General features: G+C 43.7%; 1 protein-coding gene, 1 long non-coding RNA gene and 1 pseudogene across 3 annotated transcripts in view; 2 read left to right on the top strand and 1 right to left on the bottom strand.

Moving 5' to 3' along the window:
- Positions 1 to 3000: 3000 nt before the first annotated feature.
- LOC116908056 lies at positions 3001 to 4066 on the top strand. Its single transcript, XR_004388871.1, has 2 exons — positions 3001 to 3928; positions 4036 to 4066. It is a non-coding gene; the product is annotated as an uncharacterized LOC116908056 (long non-coding RNA).
- Positions 4067 to 4900: 834 nt separating this feature from the next.
- Positions 4901 to 20729, bottom strand: part of Cbl (Cbl proto-oncogene) — a 79448-nt gene continuing 63619 nt past the window's right edge. The window contains exons 7-16 of one of the 2 annotated variants that reach the window (XM_032911326.1): positions 19385 to 19472; positions 18663 to 18794; positions 17843 to 18046; positions 12633 to 12764; positions 12168 to 12545; positions 10309 to 10403; positions 8364 to 8504; positions 7925 to 8022; positions 6955 to 7134; positions 4901 to 6005 (exon numbers count right to left, since the gene is read on the bottom strand). In XM_032911326.1, the coding sequence (XP_032767217.1) occupies positions 5713 to 6005; positions 6955 to 7134; positions 7925 to 8022; positions 8364 to 8504; positions 10309 to 10403; positions 12168 to 12545; positions 12633 to 12764; positions 17843 to 18046; positions 18663 to 18794; positions 19385 to 19472 (1741 nt within the window). In that variant the 3' untranslated portion in view covers positions 4901 to 5712. The remainder of the gene's footprint in view (positions 6006 to 6954; positions 7135 to 7924; positions 8023 to 8363; positions 8505 to 10308; positions 10404 to 12167; positions 12546 to 12632; positions 12765 to 17842; positions 18047 to 18662; positions 18795 to 19384; positions 19473 to 20729) is intronic. The other variant, XM_032911327.1, reaches the window with a different exon arrangement.
- On the top strand, positions 13657 to 13719 carry LOC116908338 (annotated as a pseudogene).

Raw genomic sequence — 20729 nt, forward strand, 5'->3', positions numbered from 1 at the left:
CCTACAGGAAGACAAAGAGGACAGGGATGCAGGAGACAGTTCAAGAGCCCACAGAATGAACCTGTATTCAGCACTAAAACCAGAAGAGAGCCAAGCCTAAAAGGAGTTACAGTGGAAGCCATGATCTGCACTCTAAGTAACATCAAAAAGGTTGAATGGAGGCAAGAAATGCCACCCAAGGACAGAAGAGGGGCCTCGGGTGCCAAGACTCCTAAGAAGGAAAGCAGAAGCAAAGGTGATAGTGACTCTGACTAACTTAAAAATAGGGATGACTAGAACAGCAACTGTATTTCTATTGTGGAAGTTCTTTTGCATATCTCTTCTAAGTTCCCAGTTCACCATAATTTCTCTGTTCTTCCTATAAAGTTCAGTGGGGAATGGCCCTCAAATCACTATTCTTGTGGAGTGCATTACTATCTTCTGTCCCTTGACTGCAGGTGCAATGTGACCAGTAGTTACCTCATGCTCCTGCCTTGAGATTGCTCCACCATGAAAGACTGCACCTTCAAACTATCAGACTTAAAGAAAACTACAGTGGAAGTGCCAAGAGTCCCACTGGCAGTGAAGCCGTTCCATCAGTGATCTGCACGTGACGAGATCACCTCCACTCACGTGCCAGATGGTGCTGTGGCTTCCCCTGCTGCTGGAAACAAAAAGAAAACATTCTCCAGGGACAGGCAAGACACTCACAGAGTCCAGTCTGGTCTTCAGCTTGTAACGGATCCAAGGCTGGCCTAAAATTCATAATCCTCTTACTTCTACTTCCCAAGAGCTGATAAGACAGGCTCGTTTCATGATTTCCAGGTTGGTGTGCAGATAGCCTCAGGGGATACAGGTCAGGACCATCTCCCTCATGATGTCCAGTCTGGCCCATGGAATTAATAAACAGGGTTAACTTTTCTCCTCGTCTTTCTAGAAATTCTCGAGCTTTTCTAAAGAACTGCATTCATCATACGATCACATGAACTCAAGGACTAGGTAACTTTTTTTGTCACATATAAAAGTGTGTGTATGCTGAGGTCAAAGTTGCATTCAGATGCTCTGTGAAGTTAGAGTACTTCTGTTGTATTTTGAAACTTCAAGTGCCAGAGGATAACACTGACAGTGAGGCTCTGGTACTTCTAATAAGCTGTTCTGGACAGAATCCAGTCTCAGTTCCTGAGCAGTTCCTACAAGAGTAGACTGAGAATTAGGTCTTTACCCTTCCAACCCTTTCACCCCTTCTAAAACAGATTGCTGAATGATAGAAAAAGAAACTCCAAACTGTATGGGAGATGGTGACAGTCCCAGAAAGGTAAAACAAAATCTTCCCAACAAGGACTGGGGACAGAAGCAGCTCAGTAAAGATAGAAAGGCACTGGACTGGAAAGGGGACTACAGCAAGTTCAGCTTAAATATTTAGTGCTCTACTGTGCAACTCAGCCAGTGGGCTCGACACCCACTCAAGAGATGGCACTAAATTTTGTAGCAAAAATGGATAATCTATGAGGTATACACAACAGAATCTCCCAAATATTATCAAAGCCACAGGAAGACAACAGGGGCTAATGGGGAAGTGTTGGACCAGTTTTAAGTGGAACAGCTCTGTAAGGAAGATAAGTCTACATAAGAGAGCTGTGAATAAACACATGCACAGTCAAATGCGAAAGAGTTAAAAGGGTAGTCCAAGCTTAACCTCCCAGCACCAGCAAACTGCCACGTGGTGGCAGGAAAGACGAGATAGCTGACGTTCCCGACACAGAGGAATCACTCAGACATTTGTAGCCAGGACACTGGTTGGAATACTCTATTCAATGGAGTGATCATTCCAGACTCAGAAAGGCCAATAGAAAAAAAGGAAGGTCTGAGAAGGCCAGTAGGCCTCTGGTTCTCATGATGTGAGGTAAGAGAACATCCAGCATTACTACTCTCACAGAAGACTAGATCTTGTTAATGGTGCCATGAAAGGAATACACAGCTGGTCCCTGGTTTGGTCTGTAAGCAAGTTGTATTACAAAAATTAACTTGTAAGTTTGTTACTTGAACCATAAAACATATCTTACTTTCCTACAGAGGAAATAAATATTTTAAATATGAAGAATAGTGCCTTCTATCCATCTCAGACTACCTCCTGAATTAAAAAAAAAAAAAAAAAAAAGACCAAAGACCAGCCGACCGATGCCAGGATTTCCATCACACATTGTGGTCCAGTGATAGGCATGTCTGAGAATTAAAAGAGAAAGACAAAATGGCAGAGTATGGCGGGAGGGCTGGGAGGAGGAAGACGGACAAGGAAAATGGCCAGCCAAGGTCAGTTCACTGCTTAAATAAATATTAACATGCAAAAGCTGAGATGATGAGCTGCCTTCTGTTAACTAGAAAGAGGTATACTTCAGAACCCACAGGTTTTTAAAACCATGTTAGAAACTATTCACTTTGGAAGGACAGTGAGGAGGACAGCTAGAACATCCAGTTCTGGGACTGGACTAGAAAAGCTTTGCCTGGGGTTTTGGCAAGATAGTGACCTGTCAATAAGGTGGCACATAAAGCAATCCACAGAGACACGGAGAACAAGGGCCTGTGCTGAATAAAATAAGCTAATGAAGTTGAGGAAAAAGGAGAACCGTTAAAGTGGTTTTCCTAGTTGTAACACAGAGCAGGGAAAATGGATGGGCTTGCCAAAAATAAAGCTTGTTTATGAAAAAGCAGTTTTAGGTAAACTCAGAGGGAGAGCTAAAGAATTAAAATTTGCCATACAAATGGAAAATGATAAATAGGATATTTACCCTCACAGGAAAAAGAAATTCAAATTTTGGAAACTATCCAAAATGAGTGGTAAGAAACCATCCTAAGGATACCTAATAATACCAGGTATGGGCTCAGTGTCCTGGGAGCCAAGGAAAGGCCTACACGCAGTGGCCTCAAACCTTAATGCCTGCAGGTAACATCTGATAAACCAACACCCAAGTCAATCAAGATGTGCCTGTCTGCTACAGGGACTGAATACCCACTTACCCTACCCATGACACATTCAGAGCTCACAGTGCTCGGCAGAGGATAAAACTGTGGTTCCCTAGACAGCATGAGCAGCAATCCCACAGATTTGGTTTTTGTTTTCTTTTGGAGGCAGGGTGTCATGTAGCCCAGGCCAGTTTTCAACTTGCTATGTAGGCAAGAGTGGCTTTGAGCTTCTGATACTGTCTCCACCTCTTGAGTGTTAAGGATCAGAGGTGCCTTAGCACACTGTTCTGTGCAGTGTGGGGACTGAGCCATGGCTTTGTGAATGCTAGACAAGCACTCTACCAACTGAGCTATATCCTTAGCCTCCATAGAAGACTTGGACACTCAAAAAAAGGCAAATGCTTTGTTTTCTTGATAGATCTTCAGATTCTGGGCAATATCTACAAGGAAAGAGACACTCCAATATAGATAGACTAGAGGCTGTGGCTTTTCCCTAGTTCTCTTTTAAGGCCTTTAATTTTTATTTTTTAATTTCTTAATAAGTACTTATTTCATGCTCTGTGCACATATATATGTGCACATCATGTGGCTGGTGCCCATAGAGGACAGAAGAGGGCATCGGAGTCTTATGGTTGTGAGTTGCTTATACATCTGAGAAAGCTTTTGTATGGGTGCTTAGGAACCAAACCTAGGTCCTCTGCAAGAACAGCTGCTCTTAGGCGAAGAGTCGTCTCTTTAAACCCCTATTATTTTTGAGACACGGTTTTGAGGAGCTTTGAGCTGGTGCTGAACTCCTGATCATCTTGCCACCATCCCCCAAGTGCTGAGATGCCGACAAGCCTGGCTTAGATTTTCAATACTCAAATGAATGCAAAATTGGATGTCACAAGCTTTTTGTGGATGATAAGCTATGTTTTCTACTCATTGCTATGTAGAGACACTGGGTAACCATAGCAAGCCAAGCCAATATAAAGTACTACAGCAAGGGGTTGGGGATTTAGCTCAGCGGAGAGCGCTTGCCTAGCATCGCAAGGCCCTGAGGTTGGGTCCCCAGCTCCCTGAAAAAAAAAAAAAAAAAAAGTACTACAGCAAGAGGATAAAATCTAGACCTTGAAACATCTAAAAACTAAAAAAAAAAAAAAAAAAAAGCTCAAAAGATTTGAGTTGTAAAGATGTTAAGACTGGAAAGATTTTTGGTGGGTCATTTCTTTTCTGGACCAAGAGAACAGACAGAATTCATGTGAAAGCCAGCTCCGATGAGAAAGGGCAATGCTGCAAGAGAAGGCAGCAAAGACTCCAGTCAGAGAACAAACTGAACCCAAGCGGTCACTCTCCAAGGACTGAGAAACAGGTCTCCAAAACAACGCTACATCTTGCTGAACCTACGGCGTCCGTCCCAACTGTCTTTGATTAAAGAATGTCAATGAATGATGTCTAAATAATGTGAATGGATAACCCAGTGATTATATCTAGGACCCAAAGCACAAGCTAGGCACGTGAACAGTAAAGTCGCTGGGTGCACTAGTCTAGAGAAGGTGCTAGCCATCAGTAAATGCTGTGTGCTCACTGGTGTTATCTCCATTCCTTAGAGGGCAAAGAAAAAAATCATTTCTGAAAGGCTAACCTGGCTCCTATTCAAGGGGGAAATCCCTAAGCTGATGTTAACCACTGGCAAGAGAGACTAAACAGATAAGTCCTTACTGTTTATCTTGTAAATCTAAATAGTATATGACTGACGCTTCCTAAAAGCTCTATGGTTTTGGGCTGGAAAGCCACTGTGGAAACAAATGTTCTGTTCCTATTAGGTAGACAGACTCATGACCTACATCAGAAACATACACCTGGCATCAAGGCAACAGACTCCACAGGCTATTTCCTGGGGAGGACACGGAATGTATGTGAAGGCCTCTATCTCAAACCAGTCACTAGGTAACTACGAGAATTAAAACTTACTTCTTTCTTTTTTTAATACAAATTCAATATTCCTATAGAAACAGCACTTTGGAGTGACCAGTGTTAGGTGCTAGCATCAATTATAACTGTAACCACAGAACAGTACTTTCCTTCCCACCTATTCTACCAAACAAACCAACGCCATCACACAGTAGAAAGGCCATCCTATACGCTGCTTGGTTTCAGTAAGACTGGTCACAGCAAGCCTACAGAACAGCAATGAGGAGGAGGTGGAGTAAGGAGTTTCCAAGGGAAAGGACAGTGGGTATTCTAACAATATAAACCATAGCCATGATAATCTAAGCCAACGGGAAGGACTGAGGTTGTAATATCCAGCAGGGCTAGGTGCAATACCACAGTAGATGGGAGTCTTCAGAGTCTCCTTCCTGAAGCTCTTGTGCTAACTCCCTGCCTGGATTCACACACAGCAGGATAATCTTATAATGACAGGACACACAGACACAGAGACACACACCCTTAACAGGAAAGTCTTATGTCTTTAACTAGGGCTACAGCACAGCACTTCTACTGCTTTCTGTGCTGCTCCTCGGGTAGGTTACCATTTAATAAAAACCCACTCTCTCCTAATGGAGACTGCAGGACTACGAACACACTCTTAAGACCAATACAAGAATGAAACACATTAGCTGCTCCATTTTCATCCCACTGCTTTGAAATCTTGGAACCATATGTGTCGATCCCCACAGAAAAGGCAAGACCTCACTGTGATGTCCCAAAAGAAGCCACTGCTTTCCTAGGTGCTCCTTGAGTAAGAGCCTGGCTCATGGGTCCTCTGAAGCCATGGCACGGAGAGATGTGCTAGGTGGCTACATGGGCAGGAGAAGAAATAGAAACGAATTCCCGGAGGATGTTTTTGGCCATCTCAATGTTGTTGTGGGCAATGACCAACGCTTTCTGAATGTCCTGGTAGGAATAGCCCTGACTCATGAGGCGTTCAATCTCGCTTGAGAGCTGCGGTGAGGGGGCGGCGGCTGCAGGGTTAGCCATGGCACCTCCGCCTTGTTGATAGCTACTTGCTTTTCGTTCTGAGTTGATTCTCCGAGGGAATGGTTTGGGAGGCCGCTCAGGAACTTGGGAACCCTCATTGAAGTCTAAAAGAGAAAGAAAGTATCTGCAATCTTAGGAAGCTCACATTTAACAGCAGGAGCGGGAACAGTGTGCTAATCGTGTACTTTTTCTGTCGCTGCGCTCTTGCGTCCATCTCCCAGATTACGTCTATGAACCACCACACCTGGCAGAAGTCTGGATTTTACCAACCTGCAGTGCTAGAACTGAAACCAGGGCTACATACATTGCAAGGTTAAGTGCTTTGCTGCTGGCCTAAAAATTGCATTGTAGATCTAGACCCCTATCACAGAGTAAAGGACTTTCTAAATATGCCATCCACCCATTCTATTAACAGCAATTGTGACTTTGAAAAGCGTATAACACCTACTCTGGGTGTTATACTTAGCAATAGGTTCTAACACTCATTAAGCTACTCCTACAAATAAGGAGACAACAGCTTAAACTGCAGAGAGGAAGCTGGACTGAATGGGGATACCACCTAGATGGGCAACAAGACAGTAGATCTTTTCCCTCGGCTGTTTTGAAAGCTGTCTTCAATTTCCAAAGTGACACCTACTCTGGCTGCTGCCCTACCAGGCAGCCACATGTTTAAGAGCAGCCCTGGATACTAGAAACCAATGTGGCTGGCCCAGGCCCATAAAATGTGTATTGGAGGGCAACACACTTCCTCCCCAGTGGGACAGGGCTTAGAGAAAAAAGAACATAGCATCATTTATCAAGCCCCATTCCCAGCATTACGCATACTCAGAACTAGAGGCCCTGCCCTCCTCTACAAGTGCAACTGTGGTTTAAGCACCGCCTGCAGAGTTTCACTTCCTAATGTGGAGCCTAGAACCAGCTTCCCAACGTTTAGATACAGGACACAGTCCACTACCTCTACTCACTGACACCAGAGAAAGTCATGGCTTCCAGTTATAAATCAGAGAGGCCAGACCACAATCCAGGACTAGCCAAGACAGCTTGGAGACTCACTTGTGGGGTCACCATCCAAAGATAACCAGCCAAAGGAGGAGCTGGCATTGGAGATGTCAGACAGGGTCCGGCGGGCCAGTACAGCTGGCACAGGAGGCTTCGGTACATCATAGCCATCATCCTCGTTTTCTGACTCCTCCGGGCCAGTACTGGTGTGGGCTGTGGCCAAATTCCCTTCTCCTTAAAGAAAGTTGGTATGGTATAAGTTATTGTCCTCTCCTGACATCATTTTCCAACACACTTCAATCCAGAGGCACCCATTTATTTATTCACGTGTGCATACAACCATTTATTTCATTCAACAGATACTCAACTGTCCACTGTGGATGGAAACCACCTGAGCTCCTGTGGTAGAGAGCAGAACTGACCAGCTCTCTTGTTGAACACATCAACAGTCACATGCTTCGGTTAATGCTGCTGACGCAAGAGACTTGAGTGCTATTCTAGAGCCTCTGTGCTCCTGTGTGCGTCTCACTCCAGAAGCTCAGCCAAAGAAAGCTTCTTGAACCTTCCCTTTGGTAAGCTGCTTAACATGGGGATTGAGTATTTATCACCCACACACAAAAGAATTCATCAGTGTAATGGGACTACAAGAGAGCTGCTAGTACTGAGACCCAGGCCATATAACAGATGTCTCCAGCCCTGAGAGGAGCAAAAAACCAGGAACTAGTGTCTGAAAAGGAAATAAATAAAAGACAAGTGGGGTCCATCTTATCCTCGAATCAAAGACCTTTTAACAAAGAGTACTGAGAATAATTTTCTCCTTTGCTTAAACTATCTCAACCAAATGTTACAGAGCAACCCCATGGTTTCCCTTTCTTTTTATTCTTCAAAAGGGTCTTAGCTATGTAGCCCAGGCTGGCCTCAAACTTACAATTCTTTTGCCTTAGACTCCTAAGTACTGACATTTTACAGACAGGTGCTACCACATAAGGCACATCAATTTTTAAGTAGAAGACAGGTTACCTACCACAGGCACTGTTCTCTGCTACAGATAGTGCTTGGGACTGAATGTTATACATTGCTTCGTATGTGCAGCTGTCAATCTGCTGGTCACAGTCACAGGCTCTGAATCAGAAAGAGGTACAATGGTCTTCACAAACAAAATTCTGTTATTTGCAAATTTAAGAAGACTAACCTGTTTCTAACTCTCCGCGACCCTGTTTTCAGAATAACACATTCTCTTTATACCAGTGCCATGACTGACTCATGGCAAGATCAGATGAGTGTGTTCTGGGGGCCACTGTGGAAACAATATAACTGCTTATCCACACTAGACCCTACGCACCGGGGTCTAGATTTCCCTCTCTGCTCTACTTCTGACAAGGTGATGGTGCGTGCAGTCAGTAAGTAAGCAGGTAAAAGACAGCAAAGACACTTGGCTCCAAATGGGGTTGTTGTGAGCGTACCGTGAACTCTGGGCTGCCTCTGCAGGCCGTTTGGGCTCTGGCTTCTGAACCCCTACAGGCCTAGACGTGGGAGTCATATATTCCGTGTCTTCTTCACTGTCCCCTTGCTCCCCAGGTGGCAGTTTTGGCACAGGAAGAGGCCTAGAAGAGTTTTTTGAAGAAAAATTAAGTTGGAAAACTTTCAAGTATGAAATAGATTTAGAACTGAAACAGCTCAATTTGACAGAACAAAATAAGTAGCACCTAGGGTACTATCATTTCCACAGACCATGGCAAGTATTTAGGAAAACAAGCACCAACTACAAATCCTTTCAGCTCATCCAAATGTTAAAACGGGAATGTCAAGTATACTCAACTGACAAGTAAGTTTTTATAATGCTCCTTTTACAAGGTCAAAACAAACAAACAACCCAAAAAACAAAAAACAACAATCCACCAAAAAACCAACCATGGAAATAGTAGGTGGCTATCTAACAGAATGCAAGAAATGTTGAGCAAATCCCAATAAAAAACCTATCGATGGTAGCAGAGTCTATAGTTTGTCAAAAGAATAATTGCCTTTTCTCTTCATTTCCTACCAGAAAATCTAAAATAAAGAGATAAAAGTAATCTGGCTGTTAGCATCCTATGGTAGATCATAGTCCTCTGACTTTTGATGCATTTTATTTGGGCGGGTGGGGGACAATGCAGGGATCAAACACAGGACCTTGCACATGCTAGACTGACCATGTCCCTGGGCCCCTACTGCAGAGGTCTTACTGTTGTAGTGCACACTACATAACTCTCACTCAGCTTCCTGCAGGGCTGGAGAGATGGCTCAGTGGTTAAGATTAAGAGCACTGGCTGCTGTTCCAGAGGACTGGGGTTCAATTCCCAGCACCCACTCAGTTCACAACCATCTGTGACTCCATTTCCAGGAGATTTGATTACTTCTTCTGGTCCACAGGCACTGCCTGCACATGACACATAGGCATATGTTCAGGCAGAACAGCCATCCACATAAAATTAAAATAAAAAACTTCCCTGTTATCCTACTTTATGAAAGGAGACTAAGACAAAATACTCACTGTATAAGAAACGACCCTGCCGGGCTGGGGATTTAGCTCAGTGGTAGAGCGCCACCTAGGAAGCGAAGGCCCTGGGTTCGGTCCCCAGCTCCTAAAAAAAAAAAGAACCAAAAAAAAAAAAAAAAAAAAAGAAACGACCCTGCCTCATAGGTCGTAGAATAAACCTGAACATCTGTCTTTCTTTCCTCTTTCACCATTTTTGCATATTCTAAATAATCAACAGAAGTGTTTGCATTTATTTGCCTCTGTATTTACATAATGTTTTCCTGATTACGAAAGCAGTACACATTTTTTGTTAAGTTTGGTTGGTTGGTTGGGTTTTTCCAAGAAAGGCCAACTCTGTAGCCTCAGCTTTCCTGGAGTTAGCTCCTTAGGTCCGGCTGGTGTTTGTTTTTTGAGACAAGGTCTTACTATGTAGTCATGGCTGTTCTGGAACTCACTGTGTAGATTAGACTGGTCTCAAACTTAGATCTGGCTCTTTGGCTCTTCTTGCCTTCCAAGTCCTAAGATTAAGGGCATTTGCCATAGAAACATAAGAAAACCAAATTGATTCTTTAAAAAAGATTAATAAAAATGATAAGACTCAGCAAGCTTGACCTACACACATGTAAAAGAATAAAAAGAAAAAAAAATGACAAAATACAGAAACCACAGCACCCAGAAAGCCAAAGATGACTTGTGAGGTGGCTTTTGTTTTTAGATTTTTATTAACTGCAGCTATAATGGACCATGAAACACATGGTGCCCATGGGGGCCAGAGGCATTAGATCCCCTGGAATGGAAGTTATAGATGATCGTAGAGTGACAGAGACAGAGACACAGAGAGAGACGGAGAAGCAGCCACTGCGCAGAATGAAACGGAGATGTAGCATGCTTACCTGGCAGCCAGAGAGTAAATGGCATTGGCAGATGAGGAAGGCTTGATTTTTGGGTGCTCACTCTCTGGACCTGCTACTGGGCTGCTATTCATAGTCTGCAAAGTAAGAAAAAGTCTGAAAAGAACTTCTCTTTCTCACCTACAGCTGAGTATCTCCTCTTACTGAACTTCCTGGGGAAAAAAAAAAATCTCAATATTAACATAAGCACAGACCTCAAACTCAAAGGGTTAGCACCTTTGACAGAATTGTTGCTTATGGATTCTGAAAGAATTTCAGGTAGGAGAGTCAGAAAGGAAAAACTAGGAAATACCTTCTTCATTCTAATTCTAAAAACAATGGGACGAAATAAGTTGCCCAGAAATGTCACTTCTAGCATAAATAAATCGATACCTAGACTCAAAATAGTTATTCTCCCTTGACGTTATGCCATTGGGTGCCACTCAAATGTCCTCATCTCTTCTGTGGAATCGACAAATGGCCATCTGAGGGCCACTACAGTTTTCACCTGTATTCCTCCCTAGACTTTCAACTTCTTGTCCATTCACCCGCCAAATTTGGTGTCTGTTAGCCAGGTTCAAACCATCAGTTTACAAGGGCTTGCCTTTTTCAGCTAATGACTGCTTCCAAGCCTTAGTGAATCCTTTTCATGCTCTCTAAAGAATCCACTCAACCTACTATTCCCTTCTGCTAAAACACTCCCGCTTGATCGCTGGCACCAGTGATGGGGGTGTGGGGTATGTGTGTGCATTGTGTGATATATTTTCTTCTGAAGATTTTAGTGACGTGTATGACTGTTTTGTTTTGCTTGCATGTACATATGTGTACCATGTGTGTGCCTTGTCCCCTCAGAGGTCAGAAAAGGGCACTGGATCTCTAAGAACTGGAGTTACAGGAAGTTGTAGAACACCATGTGGGTGCTGGAAATTGAACTCAGGTCCTCTGCAGGAGCAATAAGTGTTCTTAACTGCTGAACCACCTGTCTAGCCCCTTGTCTCTTTAAAAAAAAAAAAAAAGGCATTTATTTAGTGTGTGTATGTACGTGTAAACATCACAAGATAGCTTTCAGGATTCTCTTCTCTCCTTTTATGACATGGTCCAGAGAGTAACACCTGCAACATCAGCCTCATTAACATGTGTCTCTACCTGCTTGGGTATCTCTTTTTTCCTTCTTCCCAGCTCCCTCCTCTCTCTTCACTCTCCCTCCCCTCCCCCTCTCCTTCTGAGACAAGTTTAATTGAGTAACCCTAACTGGACTAGACCTTACATACACAAGGCTGGTCTTGTACTCAAGAGATCCACCTGCCTCTGCCTCCCACAGACCAGGATTACAGGTGTGCACCTGGCTTCTTGGGTTTTCCTTAAACAGACCTCCTTCCAAATTCACTTCTTTCCATCTCATTCCAGGGATCAAACTGATATGGAAGTGTCCTTACACTGAGCCTTCTCATCAGCCCTTAGTTTACACACTTCTCATGAGTCAGGAATTAATGCTCTCTCTGAACTCTGTATCAACCTATCAAATAATTTTGACCTAAAATCAGGTCAGTAGTGCATACTTGTAATCTCCACTTAGGAACTGGAGGCAAAAAGATCAAGAATTTGAGGATAGCCTAGAATACAGATCAAAACCATGCCAACAAAACACTTTTCCCCCCAAGTCAGAGTTTCTCCGCAGCCCTGGTTGTGCTAGAACTCACTTTGTAGACCAGGCTGCCTTGATATCAAAGTTACAATTGCCTCTGCCTAAGCGCTGGGAAGAAAGGTGTATACCACCATGCCCAGCCTAACAAAACACTCTGGACCATAAAACATCACCCACAAATACTACTAGGTTCAATGGTTTAAAATTTAGGACTCACCGTGGAGGTATCCAGACTAAATGTGCTTCCAAGCCTTGGAACATCTGCTCTGGGTTCCATTTGTGAGGGCAATGAGAATGGAAGTGAGTGTCGATTGGTCAATTCTCTCCCATTCCAAGGATCACCAGGGTTTGGAGTCGCTACTGGTACTTTAGGGATTGGCCGAGACAACCATGAGTCCCCTGGGCGGCTAGAGGGGACAGGGGGCAGTTTGTCTCTAGATGGACAGTCGCCTGGAGTACAAGGCAGGGGGCGTCTCTGAGGCCTTGTTTCTGCTCCAACAGAGTAAGGCCGGTCTGGAGGGGGTGGTGGTGGAAGATCTCGAAGCGTAGGAGGTATTGGCAATGGTTTGTCCTTATGAAGGGAGCTAGAAGAAGCCTATGGAAACAAGACAGAAACAAGTCAATCAAAACCACTAATACACATCAGAGGCTCAGCAAAGTGCAGAAATGGTTAATGCTTTGCCTTGGAAGCAGTCCCCAGAACAGAGGTGCTGGCAGGAACAGGTGCTCGCTGCTGTAGAAGGTCAAGTCTTGGTGGCACTGGAGGAAGGGAAGCTTGTGGGGCCATGGAGAATGGAGAGGAAGGCCTTTCCACCTAGAACCGATGAGATGTTAATGGGTTACTCTTGTTTAGGGAAGAGAATCTTCCAATCCTAAAGTTACGGACAGCAGACACTAAGTGACATAGTGCTGGTCCCACAGATATCTTAAGACTCAGATATTTTTGAAACCCTGAACTATGTCAGTAATCACCATAAGCAGGCACTCTCAACCACAGAGGCAGACTATAGGCACATGCATTTAGAGAGGCAATCCTACCACAAAGAGCCCACTTGACGATTTTTAAAATTACTAAAAAACTCTATCTCCTCATCTTTGGAGGAAAAAAAGGGATACCGTCAAGATGGAAGCTAGGTAAATGTGCTTGCTCTGCAAGCCTGCTAACTTGAGCCCGAGGCCTGGGATGCATGTAAGTAAGGGTGGAAGGAGAGAACTGACTCTACAAAACTGCCTTCTGACCACCACGGCAATGCCATGGCACCCACACACGCACAATCATGCACAAAACACACACACAAAAATAATAATAATAATAATAATAATAATAATAATAATAATAGATTTAAGGACAAAAGATAAATATTATCTGTAAAAAAAAGTATAATAAGTGAAAACCCTAATATCAACAGAAACTCTGAAGAGACAAAGACAGACTGGCTAGAGACTCAAAAAGCAGGCTCACTTCAGCTGGGAATTCAGCTTAACATTAGGGACTAAAAAGTTAAGTATTCACCAAGCTAACTCTCATGCTGTCAGTGTCTACCCCAGCACTTGATTTCCTCTGAAGACCTTCAATCTACAGCATCTCTTTTTGTTCTACTTTTACTAATAAGCTTGAGCTGAACACTGTGACACCCTTCACTTCTGTCAGAAACCAAGGCTAGGCAAACATGAGAACTGGATAAAGGACAAGAAAAGGAAGTAGCGTGCTCGCTTTGACAGCACATATACTAACGATACAGAGAAGATTAGCACGGCCCCTGCGCAAGCAAAGGAAGCCCCATGGTACACAGCAAGAAGAGCACGAACACGAAAGAGCAAAGCCTCTAGGATTCAGAGGTCCATGAAGCTCTTGTGACTTAGAGAGGAGCTGAAAAAAATTATTTTCATTTTATGTGGTGTGTGTGTGTGTGTGTGTGTGTGTGTGTGTGTGTGTGTGTGTGTGTCTGTGTGTCTGTGTGCGCGCCTGTCTGCCTGTCTGAATGCCAACCGAGTGCAGGTGGCCACAAACAATGGAGCAGGGTACCAGACCCTTTTGAGCTAGAGTTACAGGGTAGGTGGGTGTAAGTCTCAAGGACACTGGGCACTGAACTCAGGTCCTTCGGAAGAGCACCAAGAGTCCTTAAATCACTGACTCACATCTCCAGCTCCCTGCTGAATATTTGTAACTAGAATCCAAGAACTAGCCACTTGTCCTATTAAGGTTACTATTACTGCGAAGAAACACCAGGAAAACCAAAGTTGGGGAAGAAAAGAGTTTATTCAGCTTTTAATTTCACATCACTGCTCATCATTGATAGAAGTTAGGATAGGAACTCAAACAGGACAGGAGCCTGGAGGCAGGAGTGGATGGTGTGGGGCTGTGGAGGACAGCTGCTTACTGGCTTGCTCCACACGGCATGTTCAACCTGCTCTCTGTAGAACCCAGTCCCACCAGCCCAAGGATGGCACTCACAGTGGGCGGGGCCCCCACATCAATCACCACTAAGAAAATGCCCTACAGGCTGGCCTATAGCCTGATCTATTGAGGCACTTTCTCGATCTAGGTTTCTTCGATGACTACCGTTTTTATCAAGCTGGCATAAATCTAGCCAGCACACCAAAGTTCTGAATAAAAATATGTTAAGATATCAAAGGCCCAAAAAGGTTACCCCTTCAGTATTTTATAGAGATGCTTTTTTTTTTTTTGGAGCTGGGGACCAAGCCCAGGGCCTGCAGTTGCTAGGCAAGTGCTCTACCACTGAGCTAAATCCCCAACCCCTATAGAGATGCTTTTTAAGATTGGTTTTTACTGTTTTTACTGTGTATATGTGTCTGTGTGTAGGCATCTATGTGTGCGTGCAGGTGACCACAAAGTGGTCAGGAGTTGGGCCCCCTAGGAAGTGGAGTTACAGGTTTCTGACATGGACACTGGGAATCAAACTTCGGTCTTCTAGGAGAGCAGCGCATGCTTTTAACCATTGAGCTATCTTACCAGGCTCCTGGAAAGGTATTTCAAGGACATACTTTCCTCAAAAAGGGAAGAAGACAGCATAGGATATAATAAACAGAAGAGATTTGATCATGTCCCCCGAGAGGAAAGGGAAAAGCCTCAGAATGACAGGAAAGCAGATGTTTACAGAGTGACAGTCCAGATGGAGAAGGCACATATCACGACACTGTGTTATATACGATCTACTACAATACACCATGTTTACAGCAGTGGTCTTCTAGCACAGTCTCCTGAGAAGATGCTTGAGAGTACTGCGTACTTGTTAGTGGAAGATGCCAACTAGACGTTATTTCTCTAAAAAACTAGAGAATTATTTCAAGAAAAAGTTAGGTTGTGACGAAAACAAACCATCACTTTATACAACAGAAATATATTTAAAAAAAAAAAACAAAACCTCAAATCAATAATGGGACTCAGTGGTGGAGGTCAAGTGCCACTCAGGTTCAATTCAAGGTGCAGCTCAGGAAGACACGCGCACGCACACACACACACACACACACACACACCAACAGTTGCCAGGGTGTGAAGAACAGGCAACCTCATGCTTTCATACACCTCTATGGTGTGACTTTAATGTCTTCTAAAAGTAATAAACTGAAAGTTACAAAGAATAAAATAATAAGGAAATACTACCTATCTGCTATGCAGTGAAGAAATGAAATTGAAATACTACTATCTCTGTGGAATTCTTATGTACACCCTCCCGGTTTCTTTTTTTTTTTTTTTTTTTTTGTTCTTTTTTCGGAGCTGGGGACTGAACCCAGGGCCTTGCGCTTCCTAGGCAAGCGCTCTACCACTGAGCTAAATCCCCCCTTTCCCCCCTGGAGCTAGGGGACTGAACCCAGGGCCTTGCGATTGCTAGGCAAGTGCTCTACCACTGAGCTAAATCCCCAACCCCTCCCGGTTTCATTTTTAAAGAAAGTCTTTCCGTATAGCCTAGGTTGGCCTGAATTTATTTTTAAATATGTGTATGTGTCTGTGTGCAGGAGGTGGTGTCCTTCTGCCTCAGCCTCTCAAGTGTGCACCACCACACCCTTTATTACCACAGCCCTCACAAAGTTTAGATGCCACAGCATTTACCCCACAGTTCTGCTACAAATCCAACCCACAGACAGACTTGCACAATACACCAATATGTTTAACCATGGAGACTACATATCCCTTAAGAAACTAAATGAACTATATGAACTGTGGGATGATACCTTAGTATTGAAGCATTTAATTTGGGGCTCACTGTTCCAGAGGGTTTGAGTCCATGACCATCATGGCAGGGAACATGGCAGCAGCCATGGTGCTGAAGCAGTAACTGAGTGCTCACAACCAGGAGGCAGAGAGAACTAACTGAGAATGATACTAGGCTTTTGAAACCTCAGCTCCCTAACAAGCTCCCTAACAAGACACCACCTCCTAATCCTTTCACCAACCAGGGAGCAAGTATTCAAGTGCATGATCTTATGGAAGCCATTCTTCTCAAACCACCACAGATAACCATAACCAAGTGGCAATACATAAATGAAGATTTTTGTTTTGTAATCTACAAAGCTATGGATCCACAGTTTCTCTGTGTAGCCTTGACTGTCCTAGAACTCACTCTGTAGACGATGCTGGACTGCCTCTGCCTCTGGAGTGCTGAGATTAAAGGCAAGTGCCTCATTTTTTATTTCTTTTCAAATACACATATTTAAGAAACACACACCCAACCATTTGAAACAACATCCACTCTCTTCCTGTGCTAAACAGTATTTCACCTGTACTACATTATCTTCCTGAGGAAAGCTACTAGGACTAGAGACTTATTAGCTCAGTGGTGAAGAGCACTTGTTCTTACAAGAGACCCAGATTCAATTCCCAGCACCCACATGGTAGCTCACAATTATCTACAACTCCAGTGCTAGGAAATTTAATGCCCTCTTTTGATGCCCATGGGCACTAGGCATATGCATGTTGCACAGACATACTTACAGGTAAACACTCATACATAAAATCTTTAAAAATAGAAAAAGAAAAGAAAGCAAGCTATTAGGTCCCTGAGAATCTTATCTGAGATTCCTGGTCCCATGTGACGCGCTACAGGGACCTAAGCTTCTGGGTAATGCATGCTTTCTAAGTCCTCATTAAAAACTGTAAAATAGTATTCCATAAAAATCCTATAGGTTTCTACCCTCAGAAATAACAGCAAGTAAGCATATGTCCAGCCCCCCAAATTCAGCTTTTTTTAAGGATATGGTCAAAAAATTAATTAATCCGAGGGTAAGGGTCATGCCTAGGGTCTTACACATGCTAGGAAATCACTTATGCTGGCTAGTTTTTGACTTGACACAAGCTAGAGTCATCTGAGAGAAGGGAACCTCAACTGGAAAAGGCTTTCATAAAACTGGCCTATAGGCAAGCCTGTAGAGCATTTTACTAATTGGCTGGATGACCTGATTGGCTAGCTGGTTCATTTGGAAGCTGCTAGCCCCTTGTGGGTGGGTGAGTGCCACCCTCGGGCAGGTGGTCTGTCAGGCTGAGACCAGGTATGGTGTACATGTCTTTAACCTCAGCATTCAAGACAACAAAGCAGACAGATCTCTCTGTGACTTCAGGCCAGCCTTGCCCATGCAACTTGCGTTCCAGGATAGCCAAAGCCATATATGGAACCAGATGTGCACACGCACACACGCACACACGCACATACACACGTAGGCTAAGCAAGACAGTATGCAGCACTCTTCTATGATCTCTGTTCCTGCCTCCAGGTACTGCCTTGAGTTCCTGCCCTGACTCCCCTAGATGATGAACTACAAGCTATAAAAATGCTTTCCTCTTCACCTTGCTTTCCATCAATGTTTTATCACAATACAGAAATGCTGAACAAGACATCACTCTAACACCAAGCTGGATCTCTAATGTCCCCTTACCTTGGCACCTGCCAACTCCTTCATCATGAAGAGAGAATCATCAGCTCGTTCATCATCATCGTCGTCGTAATTTGGGGAAGGAGCACCTTCTGCTCCTTGCCTTAATAGACTGCCACTGCCTCTGGGGTCAAATGGATCCACCACGATGGGCTCAGTACCTTTGATTTCACATCGGCAAAAAGGACAGCCTTGACCTTCTGATTCCTGTGGAAGAAGCAGATGACAGTGACAGATACTGAAAGTGCTTAACATACTTTATCGACTAGAAGATACAGGTACCAGAGATTAAAGTACAATCCATGAGGATATAGCTCAGAGATAATGTGCGCAGTTAGTATGCCTTAGAGTCATTCCCCAGTGCCCAGAAAAAGAGCTAGAAAAGGAGGCTAGTTCAGTGGTTAAGAACACTGACTGTTCTTCCACAGGTCCTGAGTTCAATTCCCAGAAACCGCATGGTGGCTCACAACCATCTGTAATGGAATCCTATGCCCTCTTAAGACGCTTACACAGAGCACTAATATAAATAAATAAATCTTTCAAAAAAGATGGAGAAAAGGAGGAAAGTCAGGCACTGTGTCCCAACCTGGTAGCGCCATTGTTTGGGAGATCAAAGCAGAAGGAACAAGAATTTGAGGTCATCTTCTGAAACTGATTTAGAGGACAGCAGTGGTTAAATGAGGCACTACCTTGAAAAACCAAAATGGGAGAAAGCAAGAAGAGAAGGGGATTTAAAAGGCTAAATTTACCCCATCCTTTCTATATATAACACTGATTCTCAGAATGATCACACGGAAACATTGCAGCGTTTGGATAGCCATACCTGCCACGACGTGAGGCAGGACGTGCACATGAGGTGTCCACAGGGCTCAATCTTCACATCCTTATCATTCTCAGCACATATCTTACATAATTGAAATGTGGAGCCCATTTCACAGTATAGTTCATATTGTTCCTTTGGTGAAAGAAAATTGAAAAAGAATGTGTTGAACGAGCAACAAAATGCTAGCAACAGGAAAACCAAAAACTGTCAATTTACTCAAATAAAAATGCCACAATAGGTGCTTAAGACATGGCACAGACAGGAGAAGCAATGCTGTTGTTTAAGCATGAGGATCTGGGGTCAGTAACCCTAACACTATTGCTGGAGGCGGGGACAAAGGGATCCGAGAGGCTTGACGGCCAGCCACCCAAGCCAGTCAGTCAGCTCCGGGTTCAGCAGTAAAAGAGCCCATTTCAAAAGAGCTGGATGAAGAGTGGTTAACAGATACCTGATGTTGTCCTTGGGTCTCCACGTGCACATGCACATGCAACACAATCTCACACACACACACACACACACACACACACACACACACACACTGTCTCTCTCTCTCTCTCTCTCTCTCTCTCTCTCTCTCTCTCTCTCTCTCTCTCTCTCTCTCTCATAGTCACTAGTCAATGGTTTAAAATTTAGCTGCTGCATTACTTAGATTAGATATTGAGTTTTGTGAGTATATCCAAAAGCTTGGCTCCAGCAATACATAGTTATAAAACAAAACTCACCTGGGTGACTTTGATATGATCTTGAGGAGTTGGTTCACATAAACCTGTCAGGTCAGGATTTTGATTTCTTCCATCAGGAAACAAATAGCTTTAAAGAGACAAATATAAGTCATCTTTTGGGTTTCAACTAGGCTAATTTACCAGTGCAAGCTAAAGCAGACAAGTGAGAGCTACCACATTTTAAAAATGTGGAGTAGAAAGTAACCAGTAAGGATCTGAAAGGACAGCTCTTTGGTTAAGAGCACTGGCTCCTATTCCAGAGAACTTTAGGATATTTTTGTTGTTGTGATTTGTTTTTATTTTAAGACAGGGTCTCACTCTATATCCCTGGCTGTCCTGGAACTTACTGTGTAGATCAAGCTGGCCTCAAACTCAAGAGAACCTAGCTCCAGAGTGCTAGAATTAAAGGTCTGTGCCACTACAGCCAATAGGATCTAAGATTGATTCCCAGCACCCAAATGGAGGCTTACAACTGTAATTCTAGTTCCAGGATTCTGACGCCCTCTTCTGGTCTCCTCAGGTAATACGCACACAAGTGGCGCCTATTTAGGCATGCATACAGGCACAGACATACACATAAAGACCAACAACAAGAAGCCAGGTGTGGAGTCACGCACCTTTAATCCCAGCACTTGGGAAGCAGAGGGAGGCAAGTATCTGAGCTGGAGGCCAGTCAGGTTCACATGAGTTTTAGGCCAACCGCGGTGAGACTCTATCTCAAAAATCAAAACAAAACCTCCAAGTAACTATCACCTTGGCATGCAGGTTATATTAAAACTAGCAGGTATGTCATAGTTTGTCAACCTGTATTTTCAACGAATGTCCACGAGTCATAAATATTGTTTTCAATTACTATGGGTGGGCCTTGTTATGTAGCCTAGGCTGGCCTCAAATTCACAATCCTTAGCCCAGTTCTTGGAGTGCTGGGATTGTAGGCACATGCCACCATGCCCCGCCCTACATTTGCTTTTGACTAACAACTTTATGCAGACACCAATTTACAAGTGCTGTAACAGGAAGCAAATGAAGCCATTGAGACCATCCGTACGTAGTTTCTAGCACCAGACTATTCCAGTATTAGGAGCGGCATGTCTTCCTGCACCAATGTTAATGTGGAGATGATACATAATAGAAAACCAAATTCCCTAGTCACTTTAGAACACAGCTCGTTTTCTGACCCACAACCGTATCGTCAGTGTTTACTGACTGAAAATGAATTTGAATCCCCCACAGGAATGATAGTTCAGGAGTGAGAACGTAGCCATACAAATTAGCATGCATCACAAAAGCCCAAGGCCTGAAGAAAAACTGCTGAACCAAACTAAAACTAGGTTGAAGGCCATCA

The sequence above is a fragment of the Rattus rattus genome, chromosome 8 (genome assembly GCF_011064425.1).
Source record: "Rattus rattus isolate New Zealand chromosome 8, Rrattus_CSIRO_v1, whole genome shotgun sequence".
Taxonomy (NCBI): Eukaryota; Metazoa; Chordata; class Mammalia; order Rodentia; family Muridae; genus Rattus; species Rattus rattus.